This window comes from Typopeltis vanoorti, chromosome 15 (genome assembly GCF_054136105.1).
Source record: "Typopeltis vanoorti isolate ZY-2024b chromosome 15, IOZ_Tvanoo_1.0, whole genome shotgun sequence".
Classification (NCBI taxonomy): Eukaryota; Metazoa; Arthropoda; class Arachnida; order Uropygi; family Thelyphonidae; genus Typopeltis; species Typopeltis vanoorti.
The window spans coordinates 45,921,014-45,935,449 of NC_143563.1; the positions used below are offsets into that span (position 1 = coordinate 45,921,014).

At 38.0% G+C, this 14,436-nt stretch overlaps 1 protein-coding gene across 1 annotated transcript in view; it reads left to right on the top strand.

The window, feature by feature from the left end:
* Positions 1–4,916: 4,916 nt before the first annotated feature.
* Positions 4,917–14,436, top strand: part of Ku80 (X-ray repair cross-complementing protein 5 Ku80) — a 305,608-nt gene continuing 296,088 nt past the window's right edge. The window contains exon 1 of the mRNA XM_090405213.1: positions 4,917–4,931. Within this exon, the coding sequence (XP_090261339.1) occupies positions 4,917–4,931 (15 nt within the window). The remainder of the gene's footprint in view (positions 4,932–14,436) is intronic.

Below are 14,436 nucleotides of genomic sequence, written 5' to 3' on the forward strand. Positions count from 1 at the left end.
CACCATGGGAGAAGTTGACCCAAACTACCTGCAATGGCAGAGGCCTTCACCCAGCATGGGGAAGTTACAGGCTGTTTCATTCATATATTTATTATTATTATTATTATTATTATTATTATTCTTATTAAGAGAGACCTCCAGGGAATCAGGTACTCATTGAGAGTGGCCACACACTACATGCACCAGCTATCATACTTATTCTTGAATTCACTCACACTGCTTTCACTCACAACATCCAATGCCAAACCATTCCAGTCACACACCACCCTATGAGAGAAAATCCTTAGCGGCATTCATTCTCAGGTTCCAAGGATGTCCTCTTATCCTTTCCTCATCCTCAATAAATTGAAAAATTCCATCAACTGAAATCCTGTATAATCCTTTCAGAAGTTTATATCAATCATATCATAGTGTCAATCATATCACGCCTGTTCGCTAGTGTGTACATCTACAAATTCTCAATGTGTCTTCATAATCAGTATTCCGCAATTCTGATATAATTTTTAACAGTCTCCTTTCGACTTTCTCCAATATATCAGAATCACAACGGAAACCAGGAGACCAGACCTGCGCACAATTGTCCAAGTGAGGTCTTATCAAGGTCTTGTAAAAAGGCAAAATAACATTCTAATCTTTACATGGGAATATTCGTTTCAGCATTGCAATTATCTTCTGAGTTGTATTTGCAATTTTTACTACATGGCCCCTGAACTGCTTCCTATGTACTAACACTCCAAGATCCCTAGCCTCATCAGTTTTTTCCAGCATAATTCACCAAATTTTGCCTACATTATGCCCATTCCCACAATTCCAGCCTATTAAAATCATTCTACAAGTACTGCATATCAGCAGCATTCTTGATTACCCTACCTATCTTTGCATCATCAGCAAATAGCTGTATTGCTTGTCAAATCCTTCCCAATGTCATTAATGTATAGATTGAATAACAGTGGGCCAAGCACTGATTTTTATGGTACACCACTGGTGTACCCATAAGGATCAGTGAATGTTGGTGAATGAAGTTATTGTGGAATTTTTTTTCTTAAATTTTTAAAATTTTTGAGGGATGTTTTATGATTAGTTTAAGTGCAGGAAAACCTAGTTAATTAGATTTACTTTCATTCTAGTAGAGCAAAATGAAGAGTAAAATAGCAAGTGTTCATACAAGAGGATGCCACCGAAGGCAGGATTGAATTGAAGTTTAGAGACTGTATATTGCACATCATCAGCCATTCTAATTCTCCTGGCTTGCTGTACACAGTTGTCATAGAGTCTCTTCTGTGCAGACTAAGCACTCTACTCAGTGAAGCTTATCCCTTGACACGTTCCAAGTACTGACATCACTATTGCAGTTCATCAGGAAGAAGTCTTCTCACATGACAGCATATCCAGATGTATCAGACTGCCACAGGAGAAAATTAAAGCTGCACTTAACCACTGGAACGTAGTGCAGTAACTGAAAAGACAGAACCGAGACATTAATGCCCAGGACAAACAAATATTTCGCTCTATCTTAAAAACACACTTTCCTAAGCCACAGAAACTGGGACACGCTATTTGGAAGGTTTAAATAAATACTAAAAAAAGGACTAGAGTTCGAGCTATTGAATTTCTCAGAGGACATCATCTAAATAGCTGCCAATGTGCTTTAGCATATGCTAAAGATTCTAGTGACTATAGAAAAAATTACACAAATACACTTGGAAATTTATCGTTTCATACGGAATAAAACCAACTGGCTCGCATACAGTGAGCTCTGCCTACCTCTTCAGAAAGAAGAGTAGGACTTTGGTATCATTTATGTCTTTTCTTCCTTAATATCTACACAAAGCTGACCACAGATCGACCACATCCTCTCCTCTTCAACAAGATGTCTCTTCTCAAATTTTCTAAGAATGACAGCAACGCACATGCCGATCTGCCAAGCTTTTACAGAGATGTCTTTCGATAGGGGAAATGTTTAGATCTGCAACAAGCAATGAACGCAGGCTCAGTTCTTGATAAATTCAAGGAGCCTGTCTTCCATAATAGAAAGAAAAGAAGTTCCGTTATAGAAAAGCAGCTCTTCTTCTTCAGGTTAGTGCAATGTACCAGATAGGTGAGATTAATGCCTTATAAAGAGGAACAATCATTTATTTCCCTTCTCGTTAGTGTTTTCAAAATGGCAGGCATCTTTCGCATTATCTTCCATCGTCTTTAGCATTTCATCTTTGCAATATGTCCGCATGAACCACTTACAGTCGCGTTACACCTGAATTATCAGTCTCCCTAATGGAACACACGACCACCAATAGCGTATACAGCCTTCCATCTCATTGCCTGATATTCAAACTATGGATTTGATGTTAAACTTCATTCATTCTTCATTACCCATGCTAATAGATTTATGCAAGTAATGTGTGCTTCCGGTAATTAGACTTTTTCTACCAGAGAAAACAGATTTTTAATCTGCTATTCAGAAATATTCGATGGGCACGGCCGTACTTACACTTTTAAGGAGGGCGGGCCCGAGACACTAGAGTGCTCCGGAGCCACTCATTGTTTGGAGTCTTTAAATTGGTCCTAATTTTTCAGGGTTCCCGGCTAAAGCCTCTTGCGCAGTGAATAAGTACAGTCCTGTCGATGGTGAACACTCGATATGTGTGCAATTAATAATAGTGAGGATTAGGAACACGAGATGGTTATATTTGTTTCTTCTGTATTCACTGTGCGTTATTACTCATCTCACTGCTTCTATAATGGAAGTTAGAGAACGGGGCATCACACATTTCTAAAGGTTGGGACTAAATAACTGTTAATTGTTATCTTTGTAAAATGAAAATGAAGAATATTTATTTGTCTACCGTTTGTTATTCTTTCAAATATCTTTGCAAAATCTTGTAATGTTATTGTCTACTTACAGCCCCTCATCCGACACGACCGTTTTTTTATTATAAGATATTATATGATAGCAAAGACAACACCAGCTCTTAATGATGTTCTGCTTTGCCAGAAAATTACTATTACTCACTACTGAATTTTGACCCATATCAACTTTGCGAAAACTTAACCACTGCTATTCAAGAATTACTAATTAGCCTGAAATTTGCTGCTTGTATTGTGGCATCAAAACGCCTACCTAATGGTCCGTTCACAGTGGGACTATCTTGCCTCATTTGGCATCATGGTGACAGAGTTGAAGCTCAAAGAACGTTAGCGGCAGAATTCCTTCTCATGTTCCTTTAACACATGCCCTGATATTCCATTCGATCTCTTTGCTGCGTTTACATTTAGAATTGGCAACATGTTTCAGATTTCCAGTTCATCCACCTGATGAGCTGGAAACTGTTCTTTCCTCTTATACAAACACACTGCTTGGAAAGAAATTAAAGGGCACCATAGTGTGAGCAAAAATCAGCCATAGCGTGCAATGTAATGAGATATAGGGCCTTCTTTCCCTGCGATGACTGCAGCAATCCCACGAAAATACGTTTTCACAAGCGTACGATAGCGATTAATGGGAATTTTCGACCATTCTTCCTGTTGGCATGCAATAAGGTCCTGGACTGTTGCCGGTAAGACGTCCCTTGACCTCATCTAACGCTCCAGTTCATCCACAGATGTTCAATAGGGTTGAGATCAGGGCTTTGCCAAGGCCAGTTAAGTGTGGTGACATCATGTCCGCAGTTACAGCAGCGGTCTTATGATACGGCGCATTATGTTCCTGAAAGAGACAATGACTAGTTCCGTAGAAAACTCCACAAAGTAGGAACCATTGCATTGTCCAAAATGTTCAGATACCTCTGAGTTCAATGTTCGTGGCACCACAAACAGAGGTCCAAGAATAAACTAAGAAAAACCGGATCATACTCTCACATCGCCGTCTCCGAATTTCATAGTTGGGATTACGCACTCTGGTAAGAGATGTTCACCTGGCATTCGCCACATGCACACTCGTCCATCTCCTTGTTAGAGGATGTAACATGATCACTGGTCCATACACAGCTTTCCAAGCTCCCACGTCCTACTGTACATGCTCTTTGCACCAGTGAAGACGACGCTGAATGCTGGTTCAGGTAACGTGGAGCTTTCATATTGTGTCCTACCATGGAAACCCGTATTTTGAACCTCGGTTCTAAATTTTATTTATTTTATTTTTTTTTTGTGCCGATTTATGTTTCAGTCTATGCCCGAAACTCCACATGGAATGTTTCGGCCGACGAATTTAGTTTTTACACATCGTCCTTCGAAGTACTTCATGGTCATTCGGTGAGTGTGGTGCGTCGTGTACTGTGGGTAGCACTTTTAGTTGACTTTGTGCTCTCCATCTCAGTATGCTATCACTGATTGTTGACTTGGGGTGGTCAAATTTGTCAACTGTTTGCTGAACAGATTGGCCTGCAGCACAGCATACTATCATAGCACCTCTTTCAAACTCCGCCAGTTTCCATCTCGCAGTGCTTTCACTTGAACACAGTTGTATTGACTTCGGAGCAACATATTCCTCCAATATATACTGTCTACAAACACACTACTCGTTACATGGCGCGATGCACCTTGCCCATGGGAGTGTCAGTTGACTTCGTTTTAAGCAGTCTCTCTCTCTCTATGTGTGTGTGTGTAATATTTGATGCTACAATATACTGTATATAAATTGTAACATCAACTCTCCATATCACACTGCTATCGGTGTATAGGGAAACTGACTACTTGCACTGCTCTTCATTGTAGTTTTAAACACTTCGCAGAAATCCCAACTACTTTGATATGTAAATTGGTTATTTAATTTTTCTGCAAATGTCCGTGATTTAAATGATTTCACTGCTATGTGATCCTGCAGCAACAACATTCGAAGAGACTTGAGCCTTAATCCTAGAAGTTATTTTATGAACAGTCGTTATATCACCTGGTTATCCACTAGATGTCACTGAGTCACGATGGCGGCTAATAAAGTAAGGGAGTTTTAAAACCTTTTAATTAATGCAATATATTAAAAATGTGTTTAGAAGACGTGGTCTCGTTTTCTGTGTTGTCTGTGTATATTTATATTGAATACTTCTTTTAGAATACGACATGGGCGTTTCGACTGCAGTAATTAGCATTTTTATTTTACTGTCATATTTCATCCTGGCTCTCAGCCATTCATTTCGCGGGGACTTTTGTATCTGGAATCATTTGCTTGATATCGGCACAGGTTGATTGAGAGACGCTTGTCAGCTGAATCGATTATGCGCCACAGCCTTAACAAAAGGGCAACATTGAGAGTTTCCTGTGAACGAAGATACCAGAAATTTGCAGAACATGTGACAACAACTATTGCAAACACACTTGCTATATTTATATGATTTACTAAAACAAGTGAATACGAACAGTATTCTCTGAAAACAGTTAATAAATAAATAACAATAATTTTATGTGCTTCCTGCGCATAAATATTTTCTTTGTGTTTCAAGTTATTAAGCCCAAAAAATTATTATTAAGATATCCGTAATGATGCAGAAACTCAAGATTATAAGCAGCCAAACACATTTTGAAATAAAACTGGTTTAGGATTAAGTATTTTGATTACAGTTGAAGTATATTAAGACTACCATTATGGTAACCTCTGATGCTCCATTTTATGTGGAAGTAACTAGGTTTTTAATCATACAAAAGAGGCAGAACTAGAAGAATACAACTAACTGACAATTCACTTTTCATATGGCTTTAATTGCTTTTAGTGTAATTCCAAATGACTGATGCTTGTATAGGGGAGGGAGCAGTTCTTTAAAAAAATACTGTCTAGAGAAAAGGGTATCTGTAGATTTGTGTTTTGATTATAATTGTCCGTAATTAATAATATCATTATTAGTTTAACTTCCTTTCAATCGTATATAATATGAAAGAATGGTTCTCAAGAAAGAAGTTCACAAAAATGTGAACTTCTTTCACAAATTATTATATAATTTATGGTGTAATCCCAAGGGTAGATGTAAAGATTTGGTATTATGTTACAGAGATTACCAGACATGCAGATAGATATAACCTTATTATACAGAATTCGACAATTTTTTTTTTTTTTTGAATGTGCCTGTATAGCCCTATGAAATGGCATTTGCATTGATTCCTAGTCGCTGACTAGAGGAACGTTTATTAAGGAAATTTTTATAAGCCAAGCTTTTGACCATTGCCAAAGTAGCTGATCTCTGGCATGGGCAAGTAGGGCTATTAATCCTGCAATACAAGAAAATCAACCATAGAATCCATGCTATTTTAAACACTGACATATTTCATTAGGGTAAGGAACCACAAGATGGCTGCTATGTCTGCCATACACTCTTTACATGATGCTGCAAAATATCATTGATAGTTTGGGCCATCTACCTCTGACTGTCCTTCAGTCTCCAAAAGTTTGGGCTAAATTAGCCTTGTCAACTTCTTTTGAAAATGAAAATGAAAGGCATTAGCAGATTTATTTTATTCAGTATTTGGTTTATTCATTAGCTGTTATGCAGCCACATTAATGCATGTGCAAACACATGCATTACTTTAAAGATTCCATGAAATTATATTCTTGGTTTAACCCTTTATCAAAGTGTAAGCAAACAAAGTTTGCTTGTGAAGTAACTTCATAACTGGGCAACTCGTATATAGAGGCTAATACTCCACATCACTTGCCTTAGTATCCCATAATGCAAAGCATAATTGTGGATAAATGACCTTGTTAGATGGAACTGGTTAGGCAACTAATGCAAATAACAAAGTAGAGCTATTTGATGCATTGTCAGTGTCAATATAGTAGTCATTAATGCAGTGTTAATAAAATAAGAGTTTACTTCTGAACATCTATAATGCTATGCATTATGGGAAAGGTCACTTTCCCATAATGCATAGGTTGAACCATAATAAAGGTTGAACCCAGACCGTTCAACCTTTATTATGGTCTCATCAGTGGGAGCCAGACTCAGAAGTGATACCAAGGTTGAAGTAATGCAGAAGTCATGTTTCCATACACAAGTAGCCAAAAGAACCTCTGGATAAGAGATAGTTGTTGGAAGTTTTCCCACTTGGTTATACTATAAATTAAAGATGCCAAGAAATTGCCATATTTTTCTGTGAGTAAGATGATACTTTTTTCTAAAATTTTTATTTAGACCAAAAAAAATGGGGGTCGTCTTATACACAGGGGGGGGGGAGGTAACTGGTTGACAGACCCACGGTTGCCGTGGCAAAACTTCCGGTACCTTGTCTCTGCGAGCAGCCTTCCGCCAATCACTAGCTGTCTTAACTCTGTCGATTGACATCATTCACGGCTGATTCTGAATAAACCAAGAACTCTGAAAGCATTCATATGTCTGCAACTCATTGGCGGGGTAAGTTAATGAATTAGCAATGTTTTGAACACCTGGCCCATAAAAATGTCCGTAAATAAAAAACAATTATCATATTCTTCAAAATTCAAGTTAAAAATAATCAATTACGCAAAAGAACATGGAAATAAAGCTTCAGAGAGACAGTTTGGACATCCTACCACTGAGTATGTGATTGGACAGTAGAGAAAGCAGGAAGAACAACTACTGATGATGCCAAAAAAAGAAGTGGGCCTTAAGAGGAAAACCAGCAAAATAGCCAAACTTGGAGCAGAGGCTTAAGACTTGGATTATGAAGCAGTGCTAGAGTGGAATATCAACCAAGCTTATTCAATATGAGGCAAAAAGGTTTGCAACAGAAATGAACATTGTTGATTTCACAGGAAAGGCAAAATGGTGCTTCAACTTCATGAGTTAAGAAAGGCTGCCATGAGAACATGAACCAAGTTAGCCCAGAAAATGCCACCAGCTTATGAGGATAAAATCCAACAGTTTTACTCCAATGTCATAAAACTTCAGAAAAAAATATGCTTTTGGACCAAGTCAGATTGCAAACATGGATGAGGGGCCTCTCAGTTTTGATGTGCCTTCCGATGGAACTTTTGATATGAAAGGGGTGAAAACAGTGGCAATCAAAACAAGTAGTTATGAAAAGACACACTATACTGCTGTCCTTTCATGCTGTGCAGATGGTACCAAACGCCTCCTATCTCATTTTTAAGAGGCAAACTTATCCTAAAAAGAGCATACCACCTGGCATTCTTGTCCAAGTTCATGAGAATGGCTGGATGAATGAAGAGATCATGGCTATTTGGTTTGCAAAGATTTGGTCCAGAAGACCTGGAGGGCTCTCGAAGAAGCCAGCTCTGCTCGTTTGATCGGTTTCCGAGCACATTTAACAGAAAAGACAAAAAAAGGGTTGCAGCAGATTTGTGAACACAGCTAGCAGTTATTCCTGGTGGACTTACAGGTCAGCTACAGCCACTAGATATGTCTATCAACAAGCCCTTCAAAGCTCTGATGAAAGAAGAATGGAATAAATGGATGCAAAAAGCAGGTAATAACTTGACACCAACAGGAAGAGTGAAAAAACCAACCATTACTGAGGTATGCAGTTGGGTCCTAAACTTATGGAATGGAGTCAAGTAAGAGGTGGTTGTGAAGTCCTTCAAGAAATGTGGAATCAGCAATGCCATGGATGGAACTGAGGATGATCTCATATATATAGATAGTGACTCAGAAGACAGCAGTGATGCAGTAGAGGTTGAAAAAAGTGATATGTCTGGAACTAATAGTGATGAAGAAAATAATAAGCCTGGAACTGAGAGTGATGCATAATTTCTTAGCATCTTAAAACTAGTACCTAATTACTAAATATACTTTGAATATTTAAAAAAATATCAAATGTATTTTGTTTTATGTTTTTTCTTAATTTTGGGTTCTAAAAAGTAGGGTTTGTCTTATACATGAGGATGTCTTATACATGGAAAAATACGGTATATTCTTGATTTAATCCTTTATCCAAGTGTAAGCAAACAAAGTGTGCGTGAAGTAACTTCATGACTGGGCAACTCGTATATAGAGGCTAATGACTCCACATCACTTGCCGTATCTGTATTACTTCAACCCTGGCATCACTTCTGGGTTTGGCTCCCACTGATGAGACCTCAATAAATGTCAAAACTGGTCTGGGTAGTGACCCTTCCCATAATGCATAGCATTATACATGTCCATAAGGACATGTACTTTGCATTATGAGAACTAAGGCAAGTGATCTGGAGTCATTAGTTTCTATATGTATGTTGCCCAGTTGTGAAGTTACTTCATGTGCAAACTTTGCTTGCTTACACTTAAGGATTAAACCAAGAATATAATTTCTTGGTATCTTTAATTCATACTATAACCAAGTGGAAAAACTTTCAACAGTGTGTGTCCTTTTGTGACTTCATAGCTAATGCTTTACAGTTCTGATATGATTTTTTTACTTGCTGTTGTACCCTCTCTAAAGTTTCTCCATTCTTATCAGATTGGTTGCCATATCTGAGCACAGTGGTCTCCATGTACAGTCTAATAAGGATCCTCAAACAGTGGAACTTGGATGGTCTTTCTCATCTTTACAACATGTAACAAATTTCTCTATAGATATCCAACTCCAAAACTGTTCAAACGAACAGTTTTGGAGTTGGATATCTTTGTATACACCTCATCATGTATATACAAGTCCTTTCATCCATCAGATTCATACATGTATAAACTGCACATCATTTCTCCTGTACAATCTTCTCAGTAGCAATATACCCTTCTTCTTGGTTCAGTCTTATTATACCATGGCAGCATACTCAGTCTTTACTTTCTCACTTTTCTTTTTTGCTTCCATCATCTCTTTCATATCTTCTGTCATTGTATATTTTTCAGCTTTCACACTATTTGGTTCTTCCAGAACAGTCGACTCTTTCACTTCTCCTCTCTGCAAAATAACAGCTTCATTAATATACTTGATATTCACACCTAGAAAACACACCTTCATCAGATTCTCATTAAGTCTACTTATCATAGAATCTCCATACAATACCCTCTCTTTACTTGCAGTTTCTTGCTCTCCTGCTTTTCCCATTCAGTTTTTCTTTCATTCTCCCTCATGTTTGCCATGGCAAATATTTGTCAAGTCACAAAAGCTTATATTATGTTCTGTAAAGGACTCTATGTAAGGCCACTATTTTTCTCCTCACAGCCACCTAATTTTCCACTTTACCCTTTAAGTGCTTCTTTTATGCTCTTCATCTTTTGTCCACTATTGTTCCCTCATTCCACTACATTCTCTACAACACTTTCTTGCTTCACATTGTTATATGGAAATAGATTAAGGAAATTTGGTTCTGACCAGTTGATTAAATTTGTACTAGGGAAGGGAGGATATGGAAAGTTCTGATAACACCTAGGACAAAAATTATATTAAAGCAACTTTATATAACCACAAGAAAGATATAAAAACATAAGTTACCTTCATAACTCTGCTACTAATGTGTTCTTTCTTGTGGTTATATCAGTTGCTTTAATATCATTTGTGTTCTAGGTGTTATCAGAACCTTCCAGATTCCCCCCCCCCCCACTCATCATATTTATATAAAATATGAGAGAGAAAAAGATTAGCAAAACATTAGATTTGCAGTATACCAGACAGTGTTCAAATCCATTTTGACTCATTGATCCGAAATCTGTGTGTTAAAAACAGAAGATTCGAAGACTAGAGACTACAGATATGAGAGGTCTGAGAAAAAATAGGCAAGTGAATAGATGGTATCACGGCATCAGTGCAGAACTCATATTAAAAATTAAGATATGAGTAAGGATCTTGACTTTGTTAGCATTCAGGAATGTGAGCAGAGCTAATCTAATGTGGTATGGTCACTTAAACAGAATCGGAAAGGAAAGGTTAGCAAAACAGGTGGTGAGATGGCAGGAAATAGGCCCACCTAGTTGGTCTTCCCTTGGATCTTTGTCCTGCCATTTTGACATCAAACACCTGTTTTGATAACATTTTCTCTCACAATCTGTTTAAATAAGCATGATAGATTAGAACCTGTTTCAAAGCTGGTTCAAATCCCACTGTGGGCATGGATGTTTATGATTGCCTTAAGGTGGGAGATGAATTTCATGAAACTACTACTCCCCTTATTGATGAAAAAGTTTGTTTGTCTTTAGAGCAGGGTTTCCAGACTATGTAAAAAATGCATAAAAATACAAATATATATATATATATATTTTTTTTTTTATATAAAGATTGAATGACTATATATATATATAGTCATTCAATCTATCTATCTATCTATATATATATATATATATATATATATATATATATATATATATAAAGGTGGCACACTGTTTGGCAGCTCCTATAGGAGGAGATGACCTTGCTAATGCTTCTGCCTTTATGCCTTGGTATCTCCACTTGGGCCTGGTTCCCACTGAAGAGACCTCAATAAAGGTTGAAACTAGTCTGGGTAGTGGCCCTTCCCTTAATGCATAACATTATACATATCCGCAAGGAGATGTGTTTTGCATTATGGGAGATACTGAGATAGGAGTGTTGGTAGCTTGCTCCACCTTTGCAAGGAGTTGCCCAGTGTTGTACCACTTTACCCCAGTCCTGAAGATACTTTCAGGTGCAAACTTTGTTTGCACACACTTGGATAAAGGATTAAACTAAATTTATTATTGAATGACTAGAACCGAGGGAATTGAAAACAAAGTTTATTAGTACTACAGAACTAGTTTCAGCTTGTATCAGCCTTCGTCAGGTACAGATTAAAAAAGAAGAAATAACCAGTAAAAACACATGGAGGAAATAACCGTAAACCACAATGAAAATTAGTGTATGTATATTTCAACGTTGAAGTCTGCGCATTCAAAATTGTTCCCTCGTTGGCTTCATTGTTGTGCACATGCATGCATATAGCATCTCTGAAAGGTTGTAACTCAGGTTGTTGTTGAGAATGATTTCCTTTGATTCTATTATCTTCCTTTCTACTTCATCATGGCAACAGAAAATGTTATTAGATTTGTCCCATAGGACTGTATGACTAGGGTGGATGACATATTGTGAAATTTTGCATCAGGAAAACATGATTTTGTTAGTCTTTCATCCCTGATCATTGAATCTCCGTAAATAATTTTCTTCTTAACTTGTTTTTTTCGTTTGTTCACTCAGTCTGTTATTACTTCACACTACCTTCTTTTTTTCTCTTTTCAGTCCTGCTTATCTCTTGCTGCTTCTTCAATTTTTTAATTTCAAGCTTTGTCCTCTGAAGAATAAAATTCAAGCACTCAATTTTTTTATTTATCTCCATTTCATTCTTCTATATTTCCATGGCTGCACACTCAATGTTAATTCTGATATTTTCCATCCTACTGTCGATACTGTCAATTCTGCTAACATTTGCTCCATTGTCATCACCTAATAGGCATTCACTTTTGAATTTTATATATTGGATTTTAATTTTTTATGCTTAAAATATAATGAGTATTTGTAAAAAATCTCATATTCCTTATTCTTCTCAAACTCCAAGATGTTGAAAGAAGATGTTGCTGAACATCTTCTTATTATCGAAATTGTTTTTTTGAAAGTCAGTTTTTCTGTTTGTACAATGAAAACTCCTGATAGAAGCTCTACTTTGCAACTTTACATCAATGATTTAGTTGGTTTCCAGCAGTGACAATAAAGTTTTCCACCCAGAGGCTTCACTTTTTCATCCTAGAATATAGAAAAATTACAAACATTAAGCATATCAGCATAGATATATTCATGACTATAGATATGACATTGTATATATATTGTTGTGAAAAAGCAAGAAGCCAAGAGAGTTGTTGCACAGGAGAAGGCCATGGCATATCAAGACCTTTATGATCAATTAGAAACAAAGGAAGGACAGAGAAAGATTTATCGATTGGCAAAATGTAGAAATAAGGCATCAAAGGACATCGTACATGTGAGGCAGATCAAAGACTCTGGAGGAAGGGTATTAAGGAGGGATGTGGATATAAGAAACAGATGGAGAATATACTTTGAAGGGCGTTTGAATGAAGAAAATGCAAGGACTCCCAGAGAAGATGGGGAACCTTATGAGGGGATGGTGCAGAACATTAGTAGAGTGGAAGTGGAGGTCACTGGGAGGCTGTGGGACCTGTTAATAAAAGTTTGTCAACAGGAAAATATACCTGAGGAATGGACAGAAAGTACTCTTGTCCCCATCTACAGGAGTAAAGGGAATGCACAAGACTAAGAATTACAGAGGAATAAAGTTGATGTCCCACACAATGAAAATCCTAGAGAGGATTCTTGATGGAAGACTGAGGAAGGAGGTGGAGATTGCAAAGGAGCAATTTGGCTTCATGCCTGGTCGATCAATGACAGATGCTATCTTTGGATTACGGCAGATGATGGAAACATTTCGAGAGAAGCAATGGGAACTACGTCTGGTATTTATTGATCTGGAGAAAGTATATGATAGAGTGCCAAGGCAAGAAGTCTGAGGGAGAAAAAGGCACGAGAAATATGTCAAGTTGGTGCAAGAGATGTACAGAAATGTGAAGACAAGAGTTCGGATCTGCCTGGGAGAGAGACAGAAAGTTTTCCAGCTGACTTGATGCAAGTCAGCTGGAAAGTCATTAAGTCCATTCTTGTTTAATATTGTGATGGAAGTGGTGATGGAGGAGGTGAGGGAAGACGCACCTTGGACTATGTTGTATGCAGATGACATCATGCTGTGTGCAGAATCAAGAGAAGAAGTGGCAGGTAAACTGGAAAGTTGGAGGAAAGTACTGGAAAAGAGAGGTATGAGACTGAGCAGAAGTAAGACCGAGTATATGTGTTGCAAAGTGGATGGCAGCCAGGAGACAGATCTGGAGCTGGAAGGAAATGTCATCAGGAAGGTCAGCGACTTTAGATACTTAGCTTCAACAATGAAAGAGAATGGTGAGGCTGAGAAGGAAGTGGGATGCAATGCAGGATACAAGCAGGATGGAGGAACTGGAGAGAGATGGCTGGAGTGCTATGCGATAAGAGGGTGCTGATCAATCTAAAAGGCAAAATTTACAGGACAGTAGCGAGACCAGCTATGACGTATGCTTTGGAAACTGTGACCCTGAGGAAAAATAACATCAGCAGGATGGAGGTAGCGGAGATGAGAATGCTTAGGTGGATGTGCGGTGTGACCAAAAAGGATCGTCTGAGAAATGACTATGTAAGGGGAATGGTGAAAGTTACGAACTTAGGAGCAAAAATACAGGAGGCAAGGTTGAGATACTTTGCTCATGTGATGAGGAAGGAGGAAGAGTATGTGGGAAGAAGGGTCATGCAGATGGATGTGCAAGGAAGGCGGAAGCGTGGGTGGCCAAAGAAGAGATGGAGGGAGGTGGAAGAGGACTTGAGGATGAAGAACTTGGATGTAGCTACGGCCCATGACAGGAGGTTGTGGAGGAGACTCACTACAAACAGCGACCCTACTGGAAAAGCTGCAGAAGAAGAAGAAGAAGAAGAAGAAGTTGTGAATAAGCAGTTAAAGAGATTATTCTTCAGTCAGGAGGGAAAGAAGATGAACAAAGTCTA